Here is a 21,297-nt window from a genome sequence, read left to right on the forward strand (position 1 = left end):
CTCTTCGTCCGGCATGGAACACCGCGGCGTCAAAGGCACGATCGTCTCAAAATCATCCGAGGGCCACAAATCCTCGAGGTAAGAAATGTGACGCGTGACACACTGCGCATAACACCGTAGTTGTACATGTCTCATTTCCCCTTCCTACTCTTCGACTACTATCCTCTCACCTTCCTGTAACTTTCTGGCTTCACGTACTGCCTGATAACTTTACCACCCCAAACAGGCACCAATGCAGCTCCCAGAATCGCTGCAAACCTCCACACGAAACCCAAACTCCATATGAAGCCCAGATCGAAATACTCGCCCAAAAATGGTACACTTACCAAATAAATGACGCTTGTGCTCACGATGCTTGCAATCATAATCCAATGCCATGTCGTGATTTCCGCAGCCACCATGCACAATTCATTAATGATGAGGACGCTATATGACACAGCGACCATCTTCTGAAAACCGGGTGTGTTGATGGGAGTGTAATCCGGGTCTGCCAAAGCGGCTGAATTATTGGCGGAGAAGGAGGGCACGAGGAGTTCGGCACCGCCTTGAATGATCAGACCTTGATAAATGGATATTGCGAGCCAAATGAAGAAAGTCTTGTACGACAGAGACTTGCCAAGAGTGAGTTCTTTGTAGAGTTCAGGATAGAGGTTCGCAAGACCTTCATCGACGTCTTGGTCCAGTGTCAGAGAGAAAACCGGCATCATGGTGTAAATTGTGGCGTAGCCGACCAACAGCCAATCGCGGTAGAGGGCGATGGGTTCGAATTTGGAGGCAATGCTGAAGACGGTTTGACAGATGCTGATAATAAGACCACGATGCATGACGAATTGGGCCAGTTTGGCGCTGCGGCGGTAGGAGTTGCGGCCGTGCCAGACAAGCAGTTTGGTGAGGTGGGCAAATTGCTCGATGCTGAAGTCGGCCGCGAGAGAGGCCTGCTTGCCCTCCTTGCCTACAATACCCACGCCAACATCTGCAGCTTGGATCATGGAGACATCGTTGCCTCCATCGCCGATGCAGGCAATGCGCTTCTTAGTATAGGCGCGGATGAGATGCGCGATATCTGCCTTCTGTGTGGGAGAGCAGCGGCAGGCTATGACGGCAGGAAGGCGAACAGCAATGCTGATGAAGGCGTCCTTGTGGTGTTGTAGGTAGATGGCCAGAGACTGTCCATCAATAAGGAGCGCAGCATTGGTTTGGTTCTGTATCATACTCAGCAGGTCGAGAGCGGCGTCACGACGTTTAAGCCCAGCAATGGTGTGGATGGTCTGACCACGAGACACGAGCTTGGAGGAGACCGCTACGCATCGAGCTGTCTCAACCTTGTCACCCGTCAACATCCAGATCTTGATGCCAGCATTGCGCAGAAGCTCGAGCGAAGGCTTGACTTTTGGTTGTAGTTTGTCTTCCACACCAGTCACGCCAAGAAGGTTGAGATTGTGTTCCAAGTGCTGCCTTACGACCAAGGCCATGGCCGCGTCTCGTCCGGCAAGACTGAGTGAGGCTTCTGCGTAGGCATCCGAGAAAGCAGCATATTGTTGCGCCGTCAGAGGCTTCCGACCAACAACAAGTGTTCGCAAACCCTCCCGCGCCATATTGCCCGTCTCTTCCTCAAGCCAGTCGTTCGCAGCAACGATGGACGTCATGACTGTGTCAGCGCCTTTCTGGTAAAACACAATCTCGCCATCCTCGTCTTTGTTCAAGCTAGAGTCACGAATGAATCGGACAATAATGCCCATACGTTTACTGTCGCTGGTGAACGGAAAGACGTTGAGCACTTCGACACGCACCACAGTCCTGTTGTCGCCAGTATACTGCAGTGTGATTGACCTGCGATCACGGTGCTGCAAGCGTAGGCCAACAGCCTCAGTCCACTCCACAATCGCAATCTCGTCTGGCGAGGATGCCTGGTACGAGACCTTAGGCTGACCATCGTCATCTTCCTCGGTGGTTGGCGTGACGTTGTGGCATAGAGCCAAGGACAGCACGAGGTCACGTACGCGCAATCCGATTTCTCGTCGCGTTCGTGTAGCGCCACTCAGAGAGTTGATGCCTGCTGAGGGACTGAACAAGGCACCAGCGGGTGCGTCCTCTGCAGCCGAGAAAGCCTGCGTGACATAGCTGACGACTTCTTCCATGGCATCTCCGCCATAGCTGACAGTGCCAACATGAACTTTGCGCAGTTCCATCTCATTTCGGGTCAGTGTGCCGGTTTTGTCGGACAACAGATACTCTATTCGTCCGAGATCCTCAGGAATCGTGCTCGTTCGCACGACTGTGCCAGGTATATCCGTGTCATGATGGATAAACCAGGCATAGACGCTCTTGCCCAGGTCGAGGTTGACACGGAGGGAGATCGGCACAATCGTGCTGAACAGGATCAAAAATCGCATGGTAGCGATGTACCATTTCCTGCCATCATGTTCTTTGAAGCCATGAATGGCGACTAAGATAAAGCTCAAGGCTGCGGTCAAAATGCAAAGGATTTTGACAAGGCTATTGATTTCCAATTCGAGGAGGCCTGTCTTCGAGCGCGAAGCAGAGGTCGAAAGCGCGGCACGAGTCTGTGGCCCGGTATATATTACGACCGCGTGTACCGTTGTTGACGAGGCGAGTACTGTATTTGCCCACGCTGTGTTATCGATGTTCAGAGGTGTTGATTTCATATCTGTTGCACGAGTGTCTTCCGAGCTATCCTCTGGATGCGGGTCGTAGGCTCTGTGCTTCTTTGGCTCCAGTTCAATGGTGCCCACAAAGTCATTGACTCGTTTGTCTGGTTTGCCAGCGGTCACTCGCAATCTGACATACTCGGATGCGGGCAATGTCTGCGCAAGTGGTGTGGCCAGGCGCAGCTTCCAGTCGGTCTCTCCGTCCAGCTGATCAGTACGAACAAAAGCTTCACCCCCGCCACTTGGGTCGGATGAAGTGGTCTCGTTGCTCAATTGTACTCCTTGCATAGATTGACGTTGTAGACGAGGGCTGACAGGTGCAGCGTTCTCGCCCATGTCCACAAGGGCTTCTTCGGCAGTCTCCTGTCGAGGTTCTGCCTCTGCCTGAGCGGATTCTGCTGAGAAGCTCTTCAGGATGACCACATCTGCAGGCACTCTTTGGTCCTTCTCGAGTACAATCACATCGCCCACCTTGAGCTGGGCCGATGGTTTGATGATTTCAGCAACGTCTGACGAAGGGGCGTCTACATTCTGTGTGCTGTACTCTTCGTCCTGCGCTTGCTGTAGCCTTGCATCTTCTGCGGACACTCTTCTCCGCTTCCCTTTCTTCTTTTTCTCCGTTATGCTCTTGATCTTCCTCTTCTTGCTGCTAGCGTCTGTACCGGAGAAACCAGGACTGTCGAATCGCAGCACTCTGTAAGGCTCACTGTTGGCTTCTCTGTCCCGTTTCCTCCTACTCAGATCGTCGAACGCCTCTTTACTCAAGGTGATCATTAGTACAAAGGCAAGTGGCGCGATGTATGTCGAGAGATAGCCGATCCGTAGTGCTGGAATGATTTGCGACAATGCGACGAGTAGGAAGTACATGTTGAAGAAGAACTTGAACTCGTTGAAGAGTGTTCTCGGCAAGAACGACCAGGGCGTGTACTTCGCATTCGATATGGCATTCGCTGGGAATCGCGACGGTTGTTTCTGCCCCACGGCAATATTTCTGGCGCTCGCCGGATCATGGTCGTCTTCGGCTTCGTCTTCGCTTGTCGCAGGCAGCTGGATGGAGGTTGATCGGTTCATGAAAGGCAAATATTTCCAGATGCCTTTTCGTCTGCGATTGTCGCCAAAACGGTCTGATCCAAACTGCGATACCTTACGTGTGCCTCCGTTCTGTTGCGAAAGCAGCGGCGCATCATCATAGGCAGACGCTCCTGAGCTGGCGGTCGACGGCTTCGGTCCATCTTCATGATCCCCTACCAGCGCTTCGAGATCCTCTGTGTCTTCATTCCGCGGTCTCCGTCGCCCTCCAAAACGCAGATTCCGCAAAGGTATTCGCGCAGCAAAGTCATGGCTGATGCGACCAGAACTCGGTTGGCGCGAATGAGATGGAGTGCGATCGGTGGCAGGATGCGGATCAAGCTCGTTCAGGTCGAGATCCAGATCCGAATCGCGGTCGTCATCATGGAGGCCATCCTGTTCGTGAGGCTCGTGGTATCCATTCGGCGTGGTCATGCCTCATTGCATAGGGTGAGTAAGGTTCGGGGAATTCGCGAAAGGACGATGGTGAAAGACGGTGGTGAGCGCGGGACGCGTGGCTATTTGTTCAGTGCTTCTCTGTAGTCATGTGCTCGTCGGCCGTTTCGGTTCGTGTACACGTTGCTCGTATAGGGAATGGGGACAGGAGAGACGAGGAATAGTGCTGCCTCTGTTGGAGCCCTTCGTGCTGCGCTGCACATGCTTGGGGGATGGCGCGTTGGCGGACCGGGCGATCATCCACATGCGCAGCTTACCACCACCAAAGAAAGCACACCACGCTCGTCGGCCTCTCCTATTCTGCCTGTTCTATTCTTCATCCCCTTCTCCGCCAGCTCGACGATATTCGCACCACCGCCATTATGACCTTCGTGTATTAGTAGACTTCTTCCGACTTCGTTTCCGCGTGGGCGCATTCTTGCTTTGGTACGTCAGACTTTCCGCTTCCAGAACGTGGCCTCGGAGCTCGGGGCCCTGTTCAGAGACACGCTTCCTCAGCCCAGACGCGATGCGCACCACCCGCACCACCTCCATTGTACCACCGCCTGTCCCCATCTAACGCCATGCGCTACAGTAATTCCATCGTCGCGACCGTGAGCACGTGCTAGCCCGCCATGACCGACGACGATTACCCCAACTTCGGCAATGCCTGGACCAGCACGGCCTCCAACACGGCCTCAGCTGGACCACCCCCGGGCGAGTCAGCATGGAATCCAGCGCATCGTCCCGACTCAGACCAGCGGCACGCCAGAACAACTTCGACCGTAGACGCCGATTTCTTCCATCAATTATCCGAGCCCGCAAGCGAGCAGACCACGCAGGAAGTGGCAATGGACGAGCTCGCGGACGAGGCACAGCACGGGGCAGAGCAGAAGGCGCCGAGCATAACTGTAGATACACGCAGCGTACAGCTCGGTGAGTCTGAAGAAGTGGTGGACTCTACAGGACCATCAGCGAATGCCGGGGTGCCCATAAGTCGAGCAGAAGCGGACGGCGGGAGTGAGCCGAGTCCTCCAAGCACAGCCATCGAAGAGATATTGGGAGACGATGAGGCGCCGATATACAGTTCGAAGCAGACTGCGCAGAAGCAGGAGGAGAAGCTCGAGCAACATATGTCCGTACCTGACCGTGAACCCCTTTACATCAGCTCGCCGGGAGATCAAACACCTATCTCCCACGAAGCCGAGATCGAGAGTGAGCTGGCCAGACACCATGAGCAGAGCGAGTCATACGAGCATCAAGGCGATCTTACACAGATGGAAGAGGCTGTAGACGAAGCTCCCACCGCATCCCTACTGGCCGACGAAGGAGCGCCGCCGACAGTGGACGAGGTGCAGGACGAGAGAACACCACACATGCAGGCAGTGCAAGAAGACTCTGTGCTCGAAGACTTCGACGGTACTCCAGCATTCGGAACACCTCTTCCCAAAGCAAAGGTCAGCATTGGCCAGATAGACCGGAGCTTTACCACCAACTTCACTGAAGTTCCGGCCGCAGAGGAGGAACAAGAGCAAGAAGAAGAAGAAGATCGACCGGACAGCTCAGAGTGGCCATCAGCAGGAGACGACAAGACGTTTGGAGAACTACTGGATAACGAACAAAGCGGAATCACACACGTGAGGGGCTTCTCCGTGGACCCAGTATCGAAACCTGAATCAGACCCGTGGGGCGGCACGGACGACGATGACAGCTTCAACGAGCTTTTAGGGAGCTCGCACAGCCCGTTCTCTCAGGACGTGCCGGTTGCGCAGGCTGAACAAGTGTCTTCGGTGCAAGCTCCAGTGACCGCGCCTGAGGACAAGACAGAAGATGACTTGGCAGCTGCCTTTGCCTCAGTACTGCTGGACGACGACCTGCTGGAGGATCCGAAGGATATGGACATGTCTGCCATTTTTGGAGACGACGATCCTGGGTTTTTGGACGACGAGCTGCTCACAGACTCGCAGCCCTCCGCACCAGCGCCAATCCTGCCTCCTGCCCGATCGACAGACACGCAGCGAGGGCAAAGCCCGTACGTACCTGCGACAGCACAACAAAAGCCAACTCAGCCAAACTCGTTTGCCGCACCCAGTGCTCAATTTGCGCAGCAAAATCATGGCAGATCAGCTGGAACACCGTCGACCGGCCTCTATGATGTTTATGGACATGGCTCTGTGCAACCGCAGCAACAACAGCGCCCTGCCAGCCATTCAGCTCAGAGTTTCGTCGATAAGGCAAAGGGAGGATATCAGTCGCCCTACGATCTGCCCATGGAGGTGGTCAAGCCCAAGCAACGCCCACGACAATCACCTGCACAAAACCAAGCTGCTCCTGTGGCTCCGCCGAGAAGCAGCAGTATTTCTTCGTATCAAGGACAACCATCGCTGCAAAGGGTGCCCACTGGCCCACCACTAAGCGGTCCCACGCCACCACCACCAAATGCCGGCGTTGCTCCTCCGGCATCGACAGGTAGTGTGCCACCTCAAAAGCCTTCAGCGTCCGGCAATGGGTTTTTCGAAGACCTCCCAATTGTCCCCAAGACACGAGCGCGGCATTCGGGAGCATACACCCCACAGCAGTCTTCAGCGTCCACTGCACCAGCTAACCAGATGGCTCCTCGTGGACCATCTGCGCCACAGATGCAAAGACCACAAGGGCCCCCGACGCCCGCTCATCATTCCTCTTATGGCAATCTGCGACAGCCAGAAAGGTTGCCACTGCTTCCTGATCAAGTCACGGGACCAACACCCGCACCAACTCCATCTATGCCTCCGGCCAGCCAGCGTTACTCCCCAAGCTCGTTACCCGCACCTGCACAAAATCAGAATCGATTCTCTCCCGCGCCTCCCTCGCAAGCGCCGCCTGCAGCCGGAACTCGATATTCTCCTGCGCCCGCAGCGCAGGTGACTGCAAAGAAGTATGGGCCTGCATCCACGACAGCTCATGGGATTCAAAGCACTCACGCATTCGCACCTCGAACAAGCAGTCCTCTGGCATTTCATGGCAGGCCGCAGGTAGACTCACAGGGTCCTCCGTCGATGTCTTCGTCGCCGCCAAAGTCAAATGGCAGGGCCTCTCCAGCAATCCTATCACCGCCCAGGTCTGGCAGCATGGCATACTCCCCGAGCGAGTCGAGGGCTACCTCACTCAGCAATCTTGCCTCGCCACCACAGAATATCTCAATGCAGCCTCCTCCAGTGCAAACGAGGGGTTCAAAATACGCTGCAAAAGTACCCACGGAGATGCCCGCTTCTGTCATAGCACCAGGCGCAGCAACATCATCTTCGCAAAAGCGTGCATTCCTGGCGCATCGCAGACAATTTTCACGCGACCTAGACTTTGTGGCACCGCAAGATGAGCATGCTCATGATCCTTTGCAGAGGTGGAAAGGGCATCCGATCTTCACCTGGGGCGAATCTGGTACCGTGATTAGCAGTTTCCCGAAACAGACGCCGTTCTATGCGGCTGGCCAAGGGGTGCCCAGCATCAAGAGTACGCCGGGTTCGATTACTGTACAGCAAGCTACGACTTTTATGCCCATGGATGACTTGAGCGCGAAGTTCCCAGGACCGTTGCCAACCAAGGGCAAGAAGAAGAAAGATGTCCTAGCATGGATGACAAGCAAGATTGAAACTCTCCAGCAACACGCAGAGGCTGTACGCATGGACTTTGACATCGAACCAGACCTGAAGAAGAGAGTGCAGGAGAAGCTCGTATTGTGGCAAATCATGAAAATCTTTGTTCAGCATGACGGCAAATTGGAGGGCGACAAGAAGATCGAAGAAGAAATCCGAGCTGTGCTTCTACCGAACTTGGCACAGATGAGCCAAGCAATGGAACTGCAAAGCCCCGTCAATACGCCTGGAGCTGGTCCTCAGGCTGAACCTCTGGACAGGGTTGTCATTTTACAACTCCGACAAGCACTTCTCGAAGGTCAGCGAGAACGCGCCGTGTGGCTTGCTGAGGAGAAGAAGTTGTGGGGCCATGCCATGCTCATCGCCTCCACCATGGGGCCCGAAACATGGCAGCAAATCACCCAGTCATTCGTTCGCTCGCAAGTGAAGACTGCTGGCAGCGATGCACGCAGTCTTGCCGCACTGTACCAGGTATTCGCGAACAACGTTGAAGAGTGTGTAGACGAGCTCGTTCCTCCCTCTGCTCGCGCAGGCTTTCAGATGATGTCAAAGACCGAAGGCGCGGTGTCCAGAAACCCTCTTGAGGGTCTCGATCAATGGCAGGAAACTCTTGGCCTCATTGCTGGCAATCGCACACCTGCAGATGGTAACTCATTACTGGCTCTTGGCAAGCTGCTGAGCAGCTACGGGCGCGCAGAGGCTGCGCATACGTGCTTCTTGTTCGCGCGCGTATTGACAAAGCACACTGGGGCTGATGATCCGGAAGCTACTTTTGTGCTCCTCGGTGCGAACCACCAACGGCAAGACGAGAGCTTCGGCAATGATCTTGACTCCATCATACTCACCGAAATCTACGAATGGGCAAGCTCGTTCTCACAGCAGCGAGCTGAGTACACGCCACACCTACAGCCCTTCAAGCTGAAGCACGCGCAAGAGCTTGCCGCAGCAGGTCTGAAGAACCAGGCCCAGGCATATTGCGACCACATCGCCAAGGCGTACCAGTCTACAACGAAGCCATCGCAGTACTATCATCCGACCTTCACACAGACCGTCGCAGACCTCAGTGCTTTCTTGTCGCAAACTCCTCAGACTGGTCCGCAGGGCCTGCTGTCCAAGGTATCAAGCGCCAAGGTATCCTCTAGCGCATCGAGCTGGTTCACCAAATTTGTGGCAGGCGACGATGACCAGGCCTCTAATGCCTCTGGTGCTGGTAGCGACACTGCCGGACCATTCGGCGGCGTTACTGGCGATTCACCCGACATCAGCCGTGTTGGCTCCTCGTCAGACATCAATCAGATGTACAACCCGATGATGGGAGGCATGCCAGCTTATGGTCAACCGGGGATTTCTGCGCTCACACAGCAGTTCCAGCCTTCGTCCGCGCCCATGCAGCAATTCCAGTCATCTTCGGCGCCAAACAACAGCAGATACGCACCTGGGGCTGTCAGCAAGTACGCCCCCATGTCAGCAGGCAGCATGGGCTCCAATGACCAAAGACCTGGCACGTCTTCATCGCGGTCGTACGCGCCATCTCCTCAACCTTTGGCTGTCCCGCGACCGGACCTCCAGAAAGCTGCATCTGATTACAGCAACGACTCGCGACCAGGATCGTCACACTTCTCGAGTGGTAGCTACGAGCCGAGGCCTCTACTGAGCGAACAGCCCATCTCGCACTCATATTCACCACTGGTGCAACATCAGGAAGCGTCATCGTACAGCCCACAACCACCTTTGGAGGACAGGTCGAATGGAGACTCACCACAATCGGGGATGCCGGATGCCGAGGGCGGTGGCTACATGCCGCCCGCTGCGAACAGCTATGATCCAGGCAATGGATATGGCTATGAACCACCTGCGTACGTACCTTACGAGCCGGAGCCAGATAACGAAGAGGAGGATGAGAAGCCCAAGTCTAAGCCCAGGCGCAGTATTATGGATGACGATGACGACGATCTGGCCACGCGCGCTGCTGCGCTAAAGATCTCTTCACCAGCCCCCTCATCGTCAATGTCCAAGTCTGAAGCGGATCGCATCGCAGACGAGGCATTCAAGAAAGCTGCCGAAGCTGACGCAGCACGCGATGCGCAGAAGAAGGCGGAGAAGAAGGGCTGGGGCATCGGACTTGGAGGCTGGTTCGGCGGCAAGAAGGGTGACCAAGGCATCCCGCAACAACAGTCCGGACCCATCAAAGCCAAGCTTGGAGAGGAGAACTCGTTCTACTTTGACAAAGACCTTGGCAAATGGGTTAACAAGAAGGACCCCAAGGGTTCAGAGGGTGCCGCAGCTGCCACACCTCCTCCACCAAAGGGACCCCCCAGCAGAGCAACTAGTGGTGTCATGGGTCCTCCTTCTGGTCCACCTAGTCGTGTCAGTTCAGGGTCCGGTATGCCTCCACCACCCGCGAAATTGCCTCCTACGCCTTCGATCCCGGGATCGGGACCTCCTTCGCGAGTCGGGACTCCAGCAGATGGTACGGGTGCTTCTTTGATGAACCCTGCGGTCAGCGCGCTGAATGGTGGTCCTCCAGGCTCGACGCCACCCAGTCGACCGGGCACGAGTTTGAGCAATGCTAGCAGCATCGATGATTTGCTTGGTGGGCCACCGGGACCAAGGAAGGCGGGTGGGACTGTCAAGAAGGGAAAGAAGGCGAATCGGTATGTGGATGTTATGGCGAAGTGAGAGGAAAGAGATGGTTGTGTCAGGTGATCATGGTGATGAAAGAGGCTTGAAGTCATGGGATGTTGTGTCTCGAGACCTCAGCTGTGTGGATGCTTGAATGAGACATGTGTGGAATGTTGTTGAGCATGGGACTTTGGGCGTAAAATCGGGTCGCTTTCGCAATGTTTGGCATATCTCTATGTCGTCTCGTTTTGGGGAGTCAGAGTGTGTGTAGGATACGTCTGGGCGTTTCTTGGGAAAGCATGGGACTGCGTCATGAGGGATGCACGACGGCGAGAGAGACCATGTTGTAGATTAGATGAGCGCATTATTTGTTGGTGATGGCTCGTAAACGCATATACTACATACTACTACTATTAATTGTTACGCACATGAAAACTGAAGAGCATCACTACATGTACCTTCTTGTCTACAGAGTCTGCTATAGCTTTGGACGACTTGCGAGTAGTGCTGCCCTCTGGAGTGGTCTTAGAATACTTCTTCGGCGCGAGGAACGGAATCTGTAACTTGCTGCCTTGGATGAGGACGACGTTGACTTGGTCAAGAGGAATTGTGTTTCTGGAGAAAAGTGATAAGGTTAAGGGTCTTTTCTCTCACTGCCACGTTTGAGAATGTCAAGTGTCGCGCGACGCGGTTACGGGTGGATGGTGATGGCGCCAGGACAGGCACGGGAAATGACGTTCTCAACCTTTTTCCTCGCAGATTTGTGATACCAGTGATGAGGATCAGCTTCGAGTCTTTTTGCTTCTGTCTTCCTTGACATTGTATCTCCGCCATAAGCGCCAAGTTTCCTTTTCAGACATGTTAAGCAGAATCGCTACGCGGCATCTTACACTTGGCTGTATAGAGTTGAGTTTTTCGTCTTTTGTGGCAGTGTTGTGCTGTAGCAATCATGAATCATGAATGCACGAAAGTCAGTCGGCACTCGGCTCATGTCTACATGGTAGCCGTTCTAGGCCTTTGGTTACAGGGCGGTGTGACTGGGTTGGACTTGTTGAAAGCCCTGACTGGTCAACTTTAATGTCCGCTTTGAGATATGGGTTTTTCGTTGGCCTAGCGCTTGGTCAATAATCAGCTGCCTGGCGGGTGTTGGCGGCTGAAGTTGGGTTGGACTTTCGGAAGGGATAGCAGAGCGAGGAGGGAGAAGCAGATGATTTTGGGCATGTGGTCTTGCGATGATGATGATGTGTATAGGACGTTTCGCTACTGTACAGTACTATCGCTATAGGCGTTAAACGCGATGTGCTGAGTGGCTGCTTTCTTCAAGTATAGTGACGTCGATCATCACTGGATGGATGCCGATCCTGGTCGCGTGAGCATGGTCGTCTTCTGTATAGTACTTTCTTACTACTTCTGCAGCTACTCAGGTTGTGTCGTTGGCAGCCTCGTGACCAGTCGTTGCGGTCTGGCTGACTAGAACTTCGGCTCTCCACATCTTGGCTTCAGGCTACGAGGGACCCTTCTCACTTTCCCACCCGAGCTGGTACGACATGGCGTGAAGCGAGGTCGCCTTGTAGACGACTAAGACTGTGGGCGTGCAGTCAAGCAGCAGGTGGCTGGCGGTTTGGCTGGCGGATCGTGGAGTGCCGGCAGGAGGCTGCAGATCTCTCCGACGTCTCTTCTCGCGCATGTGTTCGATATGACGACAGCGGGCTTTTCAGAACGAGAGTAGACGGTCTGGATAGTGCCAACTGGTTCGCAGCGAGTGGTTGGTCGGAGTGCGCTGCCGTCCTTTGACGTGGATATGCCCGTTGGACAGTTTGACAACGCATCTCTTTCTGGCATCCGGGGATGCAACTCTGTGCAATCCGACCTCGGCACGCTCTTGTGCAAGCGCCGTGTCAGAATGATTCACGCGGCCTCCACTCGCCGCACTCCAGCCAAGCTTCTCGCCCGACTTCACTCTCTCCCTCACGAATGGTGGACAGCTTCTGCACGGCTCCTGATGCTGCATGACGATCGCAACAAGACGAAGTGACCGCTCAGCTGGGCCGCAAGCCGCTCCCCATTCCACGCTGTTCTCCTTTCGCTGCCGCGCCTGCACAGCTGACTGCCGATCCGTCTCCCTACTAACGGCCTACAGCCACATCCTTCCACCGCAGCAGTCGACATCGAACAGCACACCAGCAATGACGCCCGCTCTCCTACGCTCCCTCAAGCGCCTGGCGCGGGCCAAGCCCTCCACGCCTGGCTTGACTGCCACGAAAGGGACGTCAAGACGGAGATCTCGGAAAGTCATCCAACCTGTTCCCGCATTCGATACCCTGGTGCCGAGCAAAACTCAGCCTGCTCAGGTGGTATTCGTAGGGGATCCTTGTGACAACACCGACGTCAGTGCACCCCATTCCCACACTCACGCCCAGGCCAGCAACAATTCTGGCCCTTGTGCATCATGCGTGCAAACATGCTCGGCGAATGTGGAGAGACATCTACACCAACCGGATCTACGCTGCTGATGCCACCGTGAGCGTTTCTTGTCGTGTGCTGTGCACATTGTTGTATAAAGAGGTCCAGCCGTTTCCCTAACCGCCCGTTCCAACCCAAACTTCACTGAAGATCAATCAAATTTTTAGCCTCGCTCGTATACCACCCTAGCGGAGAATATCTCCTTAGCTCAGAGTTTCTACCCGCTGCTGCTGCGCAATCTTACCTAGACTGGCAGTTCCACCACACACCTTATTACCACGAGGCCGGCCCTTCCCACAATCAACTCTGGCCAGAACCTGATCTTTTTGCTTTCTGAGCGTTTGCCTCCTACCGAGATTTCTTTTCAACGACAGTCAACGGACAACAGGACGGTCCTTTGCGATGCATTCTAGTGTAGCGAGAGTGGCCTTGGCTGGCTTGAGCGTGTTTGCGAGCATTGCATCTGCTGCGCCTTTGGAGCAACGACAAGCGAATCTTAGACCGGTCATATCAACAGACGTATGTCGTGTTGTACCTTGCTGGAAGTGCACATGTAGCTAACTGATGTACCAGTTCCCCGACCCGTCAATAATAAAAGTTGGCGACACATGGTATGCTTTCGCATCCCAATCTCTCTACGACTTCCGAGACATCAAAATTCAAGTCGCAACTTCAAAAGACTTTGCCACATGGACACTCATGGAAGGCTACGATGCCCTCGGCACAATGGCTCCCTGGTCTCGATCCGACGTCTGGGCACCTTCCGTCCACCGACGAGACGACGGCAAATACCTCATGTACTACTCCGGGGTCACCACAACAGGCGGTGACGGCCGCTTCCACTGCGTAGGCACAGCAGTCTCCGACACCATTCTCGGACCCTACCAATCCAACAATGATGAACCATTTGCATGCCCCATTGACCAAGGCGGCGCTCTCGACGCATCCTACTTCAAAGACGGAGACCGACACTACGCTCTCTACAAAATCGACGCCAATGCTTTAGGAAACGGCGGTTCGTGCGGGAATACCGTCGAACCCATCCTTACCACCCCTATCGTCATTCAAGAAGTCCAAGCAGACGGTACAACCAAAATCGGAGAACCAACTACTATCCTCACGAACTCCGTCTACGACGGTCCACTCGTCGAAGCACCCTACATGATCCGCAACGCTGATGGAGTTTACGTCTTATTCTTCTCATCGTGGTGCTATACTACCGACAAGTACAGTGTCTCGACTGCCTACTCTAATAGCCCTACGGGTCCATTTGAAAAGGCTAAACTTCCGTTGTTTGTTACGGGGACGCAGGGGTTGATTGGACCTGGTGGTGGAAGTATTGCGGATGATGGGACGAGTTGGGCTATGCATGGGTATGAGTCCAGGGAGAGAGTCGGTGGGAGGAGGAGTATGTATGTTACGCAGTTGAGGTTGCAAGGGAGGGAGACGATTTCGACTTGAGGGGGGCGAATTTCGGGGAAAGGGGAAGGAAAAGGATCTCTCGTATGTGGAATCTCATGGCGTGTGTAAATTGTGAGGAGATCAGTTAGATACCCAATATCTCTTTTTTCTTTTTACGAAACATTTCTCATGGTGTGTAACGAGGACCAAACGCGAGAGCTTCAATGGAAATGTTTGTTGATGGAGAAGATAGCGGGAGAGAGGTTCGCTGGGGAAAGAAGAGTGGCTTGGATTTCCACTCTCGGGTTTTTATGGCTTCGCAAATGGTGATGATCGACACGTTTGCACATGATGCTGAAATTGCCTACCGCAGAGATCCACAGCATTAATTCTTGCCACTTGAACAATTCCAGAAGATATTCCACCAAGTTGGCAACCCGGTCGATTCATCTCTGTTGACCGAGACTCTGTATTAGAATCAAGTTCACGAATTTTCTTCAACACTCCTGAGATGTGGAATTTGTTTTTTTTCGAAGGCGGAGGGAAAGAGAATGTATTGCAATTGGTATTTCGAGCTGAACTCAACAACCATTTTCTACGAATAGAGTATTAGAGGGAGAAGTAGCTATGAGCAGAGATGGTTTCATGGGGTCCTTGAGGCTCATTTGCAGTGGGAGGCACATCTATCTCTCGGTCAGACTAATGTAGTTGCCTCGTTCTGAGAGGTCTTGTTGTGGAGGTGACTACTTCCCGTGAAGCAACCAAATCTAAGGCAAGAACACCCACAACCACGCAGACCTCGGAACGATCGAAGGCACCCGCCTGACTTGGGAGGTATAGGTATATCAAATTACGTGTTGATACTAATCAGGTGATGGGGTCGATGCCTCCCTCGGAAAAATGAGTTGAGGGTTGCTGTAAGTTGGTGGGACTGATTCCAGGAGGATTCTGAAGCAAACGGGCCATCCACGAGGAAAGCTTTCCAGATGTCGACTGAAAGAACGTCCCCTTCCACCCACGGGGTAGACAAAAAGGTATTTTGCTTCCTGCTCAACAGGAACTAATATCTCTAAGCAGGAAACCCCAGCGCGGTTGAATATTGTGCTAACACCTCAGTCATTCCAGACAAGCAAATCAGCAAGCAAGATGCAGACTCCAAATAAGAAGCATGGCGTGTCTCTTCCGGGCCAGATATTTCTCCAAGAACAAGATCCAGTGTCGACAAAGTCTCACACGAACACGCACATCACCATGCCTTCCACAATCTCACACTTCATCGACGAACCCACAGCAACCTACCACGTGATCCACTTCCAAGTTCCCAACGACCCTTCTACACCGGACTTCAGAATCGCCTTCTACCATCTCATCGGCAACCACATGCAGAAATTCTACCACATCCCCGAAAAAGACCCTTTCAAAGCCGCAGACCACGGCATTACAATCTCCCGCCCCTGGATCTGGGACGACCTGATGAAATATCTCACAGACAATCCCGCCAAAGTCGCAGCGAAACGCGTGAGACTTTATCTGGTCAAATTGAATATTCCAGAAACGAATGAAGCTCACAGGATCTTTTGGATTGCTGGGAGGCCTGGTGTGACGGAAGGGGATGATAAATTCCAGGAATTTGGGTTTGCGATTGATCCGGACTATGTCGGAAGGGGGACGTTGCAGAGTTATCCGTTGGCGGCTTGGGATTGGGACTTTTTGTTTCAGAGTTATGAGGGGGTTAAGCCGTGGGTGCAGAGGTGGGAGCGGAATAAGACTTGTCCGAGGGAGGTGGATCCTTGGGTTTGGGATGGGTAGGATGGGGAAGGGAGGAGGAGTGGTGAGAGCTGCTAGAGAACCAATGGAGTTGAGACTGCGCATTGTCAAACACGGAGAAGCTCACATAATGGCACAGTAGTACTGATATCCGAAGATTCCATCAATAAGGGTCTGTTTATCTTGTGGAAGTGAACTCCTTTGTTGAAAGCTCCTGATCGTGTTCCGGACACATCTACTGAGACTGCTGCTTGCTGGTATCCCATTCCGATTCCAACGCTGTTTACACTTTGTCCGTGAACGCTTTTCTGGCCAGTCCATGTTGCTAATTGTCTGCTGGAAGTAATTGACCATTCTTCCCGGTACCTTTTGTAAAAGAGCTCTGATGTTGCGATGCCAAAGTAGATCATTTCTGGGAACTGCACAGCAACAACTGCTTGCATGGAAAAATCGCGCATTTCCTCCCGTAAGGAGTCAACAGGATCAAATCTGACATAACCATCGACGCACAAAGCTCTTAAGATACCCCTCCCAGATTCAAGACTTTCGTCCAATCGTACACTCCGCTTCGGAACTGTCGACGACATACTGGCTTCACCACGAGTGAAAATGCACTCAACAAGTGTCACGTTGCACAACGACATTCCAGCCAGCGCTGTGAAATACCCTTCCGGAAACTCCAGCAATGCCAAAAGCCTTGGATTGGCACCTGTCAACAAGGTACTGTGCGCCATCGGCGATCGAAGCAAATGAGAACAAGCCAATGCCCACTCGATTCTGCCAAAGTGTTCAGTGAGAAGCTCCCAATTAGTCACGCAGCTACTCACATCATTGCACCACCAGATTGCTGAATTATAGCTGCAACTGACTCTTGAGCATTTGCCTGAAAAAACGTCAGAGCATGATCTTCATCTCGAAATAGAGCGGAACTCCTCACCTGGACCTGGTCCAATCCTTGGAGAACCGCGAATATTGCGGAGGTAGCGAATGCCATCATTGATGTATTTCGTTGCGGCCAGGTAGTCCCATCGTGAGTAACAAGCGTGAGAAACGGCCGCAGCGTCAGCCCTCTTCTGTGGAGCGTCGTGATCAAGCGCGATGGACTCGTCGAACTGAGGGTTGAGATCGCGAAGCTTTACTACCACTTCCTGCACCGTGCCGTTCATTGGGATGAGAGGCCCATCAGAGAACGCCCGAACTTCCCACTGCATAGGTTCGATCTCGTACCCCTCGATGCCTTCTTCAATGCCAACAGAGACACCAGGTAGGGCCGCCTTGATATGTGTGAGCTGCAGAGACGTCAAAAGGAATGACAAGACCTACTGTCAGGGGAAGCACTGCCAGCACAGCTCGAAGAAGGTGAGTGCTGAACAGCATACTGATGGCGCAGTACTTGGATGTGTCGTGCTGAGAACTGGAGCTGCTGACTTCGTAGTGTCGAGAACGAAATGATGAGCGACTGGTAAATGACGAATGCCGCGACTGAGACTTCTTCTTATACACGTACTCGATGCCGGGCAGGGAGTGATCTCATGCTCTGCATCTGGACCGATCGATAACTTGCGGACCTCAAACTCCCTGTAGTGCAACAATGGCTTCTGCCGGGTAACGTGACGGCCGAGGATTATGCACTTACAGACAGGAAAGATCATTGACATGTCACAAAGCCTCCAGCCGAATTCCTTCTTCAATGGGCCACAGTAGAATATCCATACATGTGACACAGCTGGCGCAGAAGGAGAGGTTGTTTCCGTACAGGGTCATCGCTCGAATTAGACAATTGCAAAGGCCATGATGGCTCGGGAGCGTTCCCAGACATGCTCACAAACGGATCGCCAGCCAACCACTGAGCATGAGAAGAGTACTTCTTCAGTCAAGCGACATGAAGTGTCGTGGATCTGGGTCGTCTTCTTCGACGTGCGAAGCTCTAGATCTGCACCCTGCGACCAACGTGAGTACAGTGGTTGCCTTCATCCCCTTTGCTATCGTTGTAGCCATTATCCCGTAGGCACGATTACTATTCCGTCATGCTATACCGACGTATGACCAGACTGTGTTTCGGTAGTACACTCCCTGACCGGTCGATGCTGTGTTCCATGTATCATCTGAGGCTTTGGTAGTGCGCCTGTACTCATACCGTTCTGTACTTTCTTAGCGCTCTGCATGAGGTGTATGGGGAACAGCAACGGAAGCCAATGGCTGTGTTGGTGGAGAGATACGTCGTAGGAATTGCGATGTCTACATCGATGGCGTACTGTGTCGCCGATTCGTGCAAATGTCTGGATCTCCATAACTTCGTGCTTGTTTTGCCGATATCCTACCATCTCTTGGAGAGTCTGCTGGACCTGATGGTAAACTAGGCGTAATTGTGCGTTCGACTCTGGCTAGGTATCTGTTCTTGTCGTGTATCAGTATGTTTCAGCACCTACGAAGCAATTCGATTCCCATGTCGTAAAGGTCATTCAAGACATCCTGTTCAGAGTCGATCTGGATCGAGCGCAACAGCTTGAGAAGCATTCTCCTTTCGAGCGCTGTCCACCTCAAAGTCCAGCTCGTTGAAAGCGAAAAGAGGCACAGCCCACAAGCGAGATATAAACGTGAAGTCGACTCCACCCGACGTCTCGCCAAGGGCGTCAAGTGGCTTGGCGTCCATATCATCTATTCTTGAACAATGCTGTGCCACAGACCTACTTCCAAGCGCTTCGCTGAAACAACGGCCTAGACGATCATCAGGTGAGCAGATAGCTATACAATGAAGACTGCCAAGTTCATCAACCACCATCTCCACCACCCAACGCAACCACCATACGACGATGAAACAACAATCCACAACATCCAAAGCACTCTTCGGCCTCTCACTCCTGATTTTCATTCTTGGAATAATCCAACTATCACTCTCCCTCTCAGTATCCCACAAACTACCAGCCGAGAAAGCGAAAGCTCAGACTGAAGTAACATACCCTTGGCCGTACGACGGAAGTAATTCGACTTTTCCGTACAACATCCCGTACAATCCACGCAATTATTATCCGTATACCTTTGTCACCAGTGTCTCCGATGCCATCACTGCCATAGCGACGTTGGCACTCGTGAGTGGTGCGCTGGGGCTGTTCTTCACTTTCAAGCCGGAATTTGGTTGGGTAAGCACTTTCGAACGATGTCCAGAGACAGAGCAGCTGAGAAAGAAAAGAAGCTGATGTATAGAAACACAGCTTCCGCTAGGTTTCTGGCCTTTCTTGCATACAGCTCTTCAGTCGGTGGCCGCACTAACAGTCTTCGTGCTGCTAATCGCATCATGGGAGAAGCATTATTCGAGCTCGAAATTGGTGTTAGATGAACGTGGCCACCTCGATGGCGATTACAGCTACGAGTCCTATACGTGCCAAATGCGCCGTGGGTTTGATGGAGTAGGATCGCGTGACTGGATGGGGAAGTATTGCGGGATGGCGGTAGGTTTAAGCTGTAATTTTCCCGTATCTTGATTGTTCCTGATGCTTATACTTGGTAGGTGACAACCAGAGCATTCACAGTTCCAGTGTGCTTGCTAATCATGGCTATAGCGGCGATGAGTGGGATCCAGATGAAGAAGGCCAATGCTTCGGCGAAAGCCATGGAGTTGGGAGACTTGCGGGCCACAGAGAAGCAAGCCAACCTCGAACGACGAAGTTTACAAGAAGACTCGTAGCGTATGAGCTGTAGTCTCGTGGTGCTGCATCCTGTGGTCCGGAATGTCACATACTCTTCTGTCTCACATGTAGTTCGCGGGATTGAGCCCTTCAACCTTTGCACTCTTGGCTCTCCCATCGAAGACGAACTCACTCATCAGCTTTCCCGTGCCTGGACCATTCTGGATACCCCAACACGTGTGTCCTGCTGCTATCCACAAGCCCTTCGCGCCTGGAACAGCGCCAAGCAACGGAGCCGAACTGCCATTGACCTGAGGCAAGTAGCAAGCTTGTCTCGCCGTGACCTCTCCATCGCGCAGCTCATCGGAAATGGAAGATACGAAGTCGACAATGTCCTGACAACGCGATTGGTCGACCTCGACCTCGTCTGAACTAGGCGGAAGAGGGACCTCATGATCGCCTTCGCCGCAAGCGTAGACTTCATTGTTGGGGCGAGCGTATATTTCGGGAGTGACAATTTGTCCGCTGTGAGGGCCTTTGTATGCTGAGTTGGGAAACTTGGAGGGAAGCTTGATTTGTGTGAAGAGGGCGTAGGGTGAAACGTTGGCTTGAATAGTGACCGAGTGAGCGCGGAGGGCGCCAATCGGGGCGGAAGGGTACACACTCCTGGTCCACGGGCCAGCAGCGATGACGATGTCCGTTGCAGATATCGTGTGGTCCTGTCCAGAGGTCTTGTCTGTGTATGTCACGCTCTCCACCTTGGATGTGTCGGTGTAATTGATGCTTTTCACGGGCGACTGAGTCTTGACCTCAACAACCTTCTCCTTTGCCAGCTCAATCATGCTTTCCGTGAACTGTCTTGGGTGCACTTGCGCTGTTGTGCTGGGGTCTCCCATCTCATCGTAGGCCCTCAAGGCGTCTTGCGCCACCCAGTCCATATCTTCAGGTATACCCATTGCGCCTCTCTTCGCACTGCTCTTCTTCGGCGGGTTCTTCTCGAGACTTACACTGTCAGCCTTAGCGCCAGCTCCCTTCTTGCCGTTCGCATTTGTGCCATTTGCAGAACTCTCATCCTTGCTCTTCTTCTCAGGCAGCGCCCGCCCTACGCAGTCGACCTGTCCGCAGTGGACCGCTCGATAGCCCCATCTCTGCGCTCCACCATGCTCGTCTGCAAGCTCCTTGTGCAGCCCGTAGCTCAGAGGCACGATACTCTTAGGATATGCCCACAAAGCCAACAAGCCGCCCGCCTTGCCTGACGCGCCACCTGCGATCTTGCTCGCTTCCAGTAGTGTAATCTTGTGCTTGCTCGGGTCGTACGAGGGATGTCTCGTCAGGTAGTACGCGCTCGTGGAACCAATGATGCCGCCACCTATGATCACGATGTTCTTCTGCTCGGTCGAGGCAGCCATGGTGGCAAAGGTGCGGCAACGCTCTGCTGTATAAAGGTGCAAGTCCGTCCGAATGACTCTGTGTATCAGCGATCTCGAAGCCACAGTGAAAGAAAAGAGAGTGCGAAATAGTCGTTCGCGAAGAATGAGCGGTGTTCAGAAAAGGCAGTAGCTACCATACTCTACGAGCCAGATTTACGTCACCGTGTTCGCGATGCGGATC

General features: G+C 53.3%; 7 protein-coding genes across 7 annotated transcripts; 4 read left to right on the forward strand and 3 right to left on the reverse strand.

Moving 5' to 3' along the window:
• Nucleotides 1–158: 158 nt before the first annotated feature.
• On the reverse strand, nucleotides 159–4,172 carry CKM354_000021300 (uncharacterized protein; the record flags this gene model as incomplete). The annotated part of the gene is made up of 1 exon (XM_044795298.1): nucleotides 159–4,172. One exon carries the CDS (start codon nucleotides 4,170–4,172, stop codon nucleotides 159–161), a length of 4,014 nt encoding a protein of 1,337 aa, XP_044651233.1.
• Nucleotides 4,173–4,807: 635 nt separating this feature from the next.
• Nucleotides 4,808–10,486, forward strand: CKM354_000021400 (uncharacterized protein; the record flags this gene model as incomplete). Its single annotated transcript, XM_044795299.1, has 1 exon — nucleotides 4,808–10,486. The coding sequence occupies one exon, from the start codon at nucleotides 4,808–4,810 to the stop codon at nucleotides 10,484–10,486; it is 5,679 nt and encodes a 1,892-aa protein (XP_044651234.1).
• A 2,808-nt stretch (nucleotides 10,487–13,294) lies between these two features.
• Nucleotides 13,295–14,353, forward strand: CKM354_000021500 (uncharacterized protein; the record flags this gene model as incomplete). The annotated part of the gene is made up of 2 exons (XM_044795300.1): nucleotides 13,295–13,411; nucleotides 13,466–14,353. 2 exons carry the CDS (start codon nucleotides 13,295–13,297, stop codon nucleotides 14,351–14,353), a joined length of 1,005 nt encoding a protein of 334 aa, XP_044651235.1.
• A 1,191-nt stretch (nucleotides 14,354–15,544) lies between these two features.
• On the forward strand, nucleotides 15,545–16,102 carry CKM354_000021600 (uncharacterized protein; the record flags this gene model as incomplete). The annotated part of the gene is made up of 1 exon (XM_044795301.1): nucleotides 15,545–16,102. The coding sequence occupies one exon, from the start codon at nucleotides 15,545–15,547 to the stop codon at nucleotides 16,100–16,102; it is 558 nt and encodes a 185-aa protein (XP_044651236.1).
• Nucleotides 16,103–16,675: 573 nt separating this feature from the next.
• On the reverse strand, nucleotides 16,676–17,437 carry CKM354_000021700 (uncharacterized protein; the record flags this gene model as incomplete). Its single annotated transcript, XM_044795302.1, has 4 exons — nucleotides 16,676–16,837; nucleotides 16,888–16,943; nucleotides 16,998–17,334; nucleotides 17,384–17,437. The coding sequence occupies 4 exons, from the start codon at nucleotides 17,435–17,437 to the stop codon at nucleotides 16,676–16,678; spliced, it is 609 nt and encodes a 202-aa protein (XP_044651237.1).
• A 1,436-nt stretch (nucleotides 17,438–18,873) lies between these two features.
• On the forward strand, nucleotides 18,874–19,745 carry CKM354_000021800 (uncharacterized protein; the record flags this gene model as incomplete). The annotated part of the gene is made up of 3 exons (XM_044795303.1): nucleotides 18,874–19,200; nucleotides 19,273–19,509; nucleotides 19,569–19,745. The coding sequence occupies 3 exons, from the start codon at nucleotides 18,874–18,876 to the stop codon at nucleotides 19,743–19,745; spliced, it is 741 nt and encodes a 246-aa protein (XP_044651238.1).
• A 63-nt stretch (nucleotides 19,746–19,808) lies between these two features.
• On the reverse strand, nucleotides 19,809–21,095 carry CKM354_000021900 (uncharacterized protein; the record flags this gene model as incomplete). The annotated part of the gene is made up of 1 exon (XM_044795304.1): nucleotides 19,809–21,095. One exon carries the CDS (start codon nucleotides 21,093–21,095, stop codon nucleotides 19,809–19,811), a length of 1,287 nt encoding a protein of 428 aa, XP_044651239.1.
• Nucleotides 21,096–21,297: the final 202 nt, after the last annotated feature.

This window comes from Cercospora kikuchii, assembly GCF_019650295.1.
Source record: "Cercospora kikuchii DNA, contig_00001, whole genome shotgun sequence".
NCBI lineage: Eukaryota > Fungi > Ascomycota > Dothideomycetes > Mycosphaerellales > Mycosphaerellaceae > Cercospora > Cercospora kikuchii.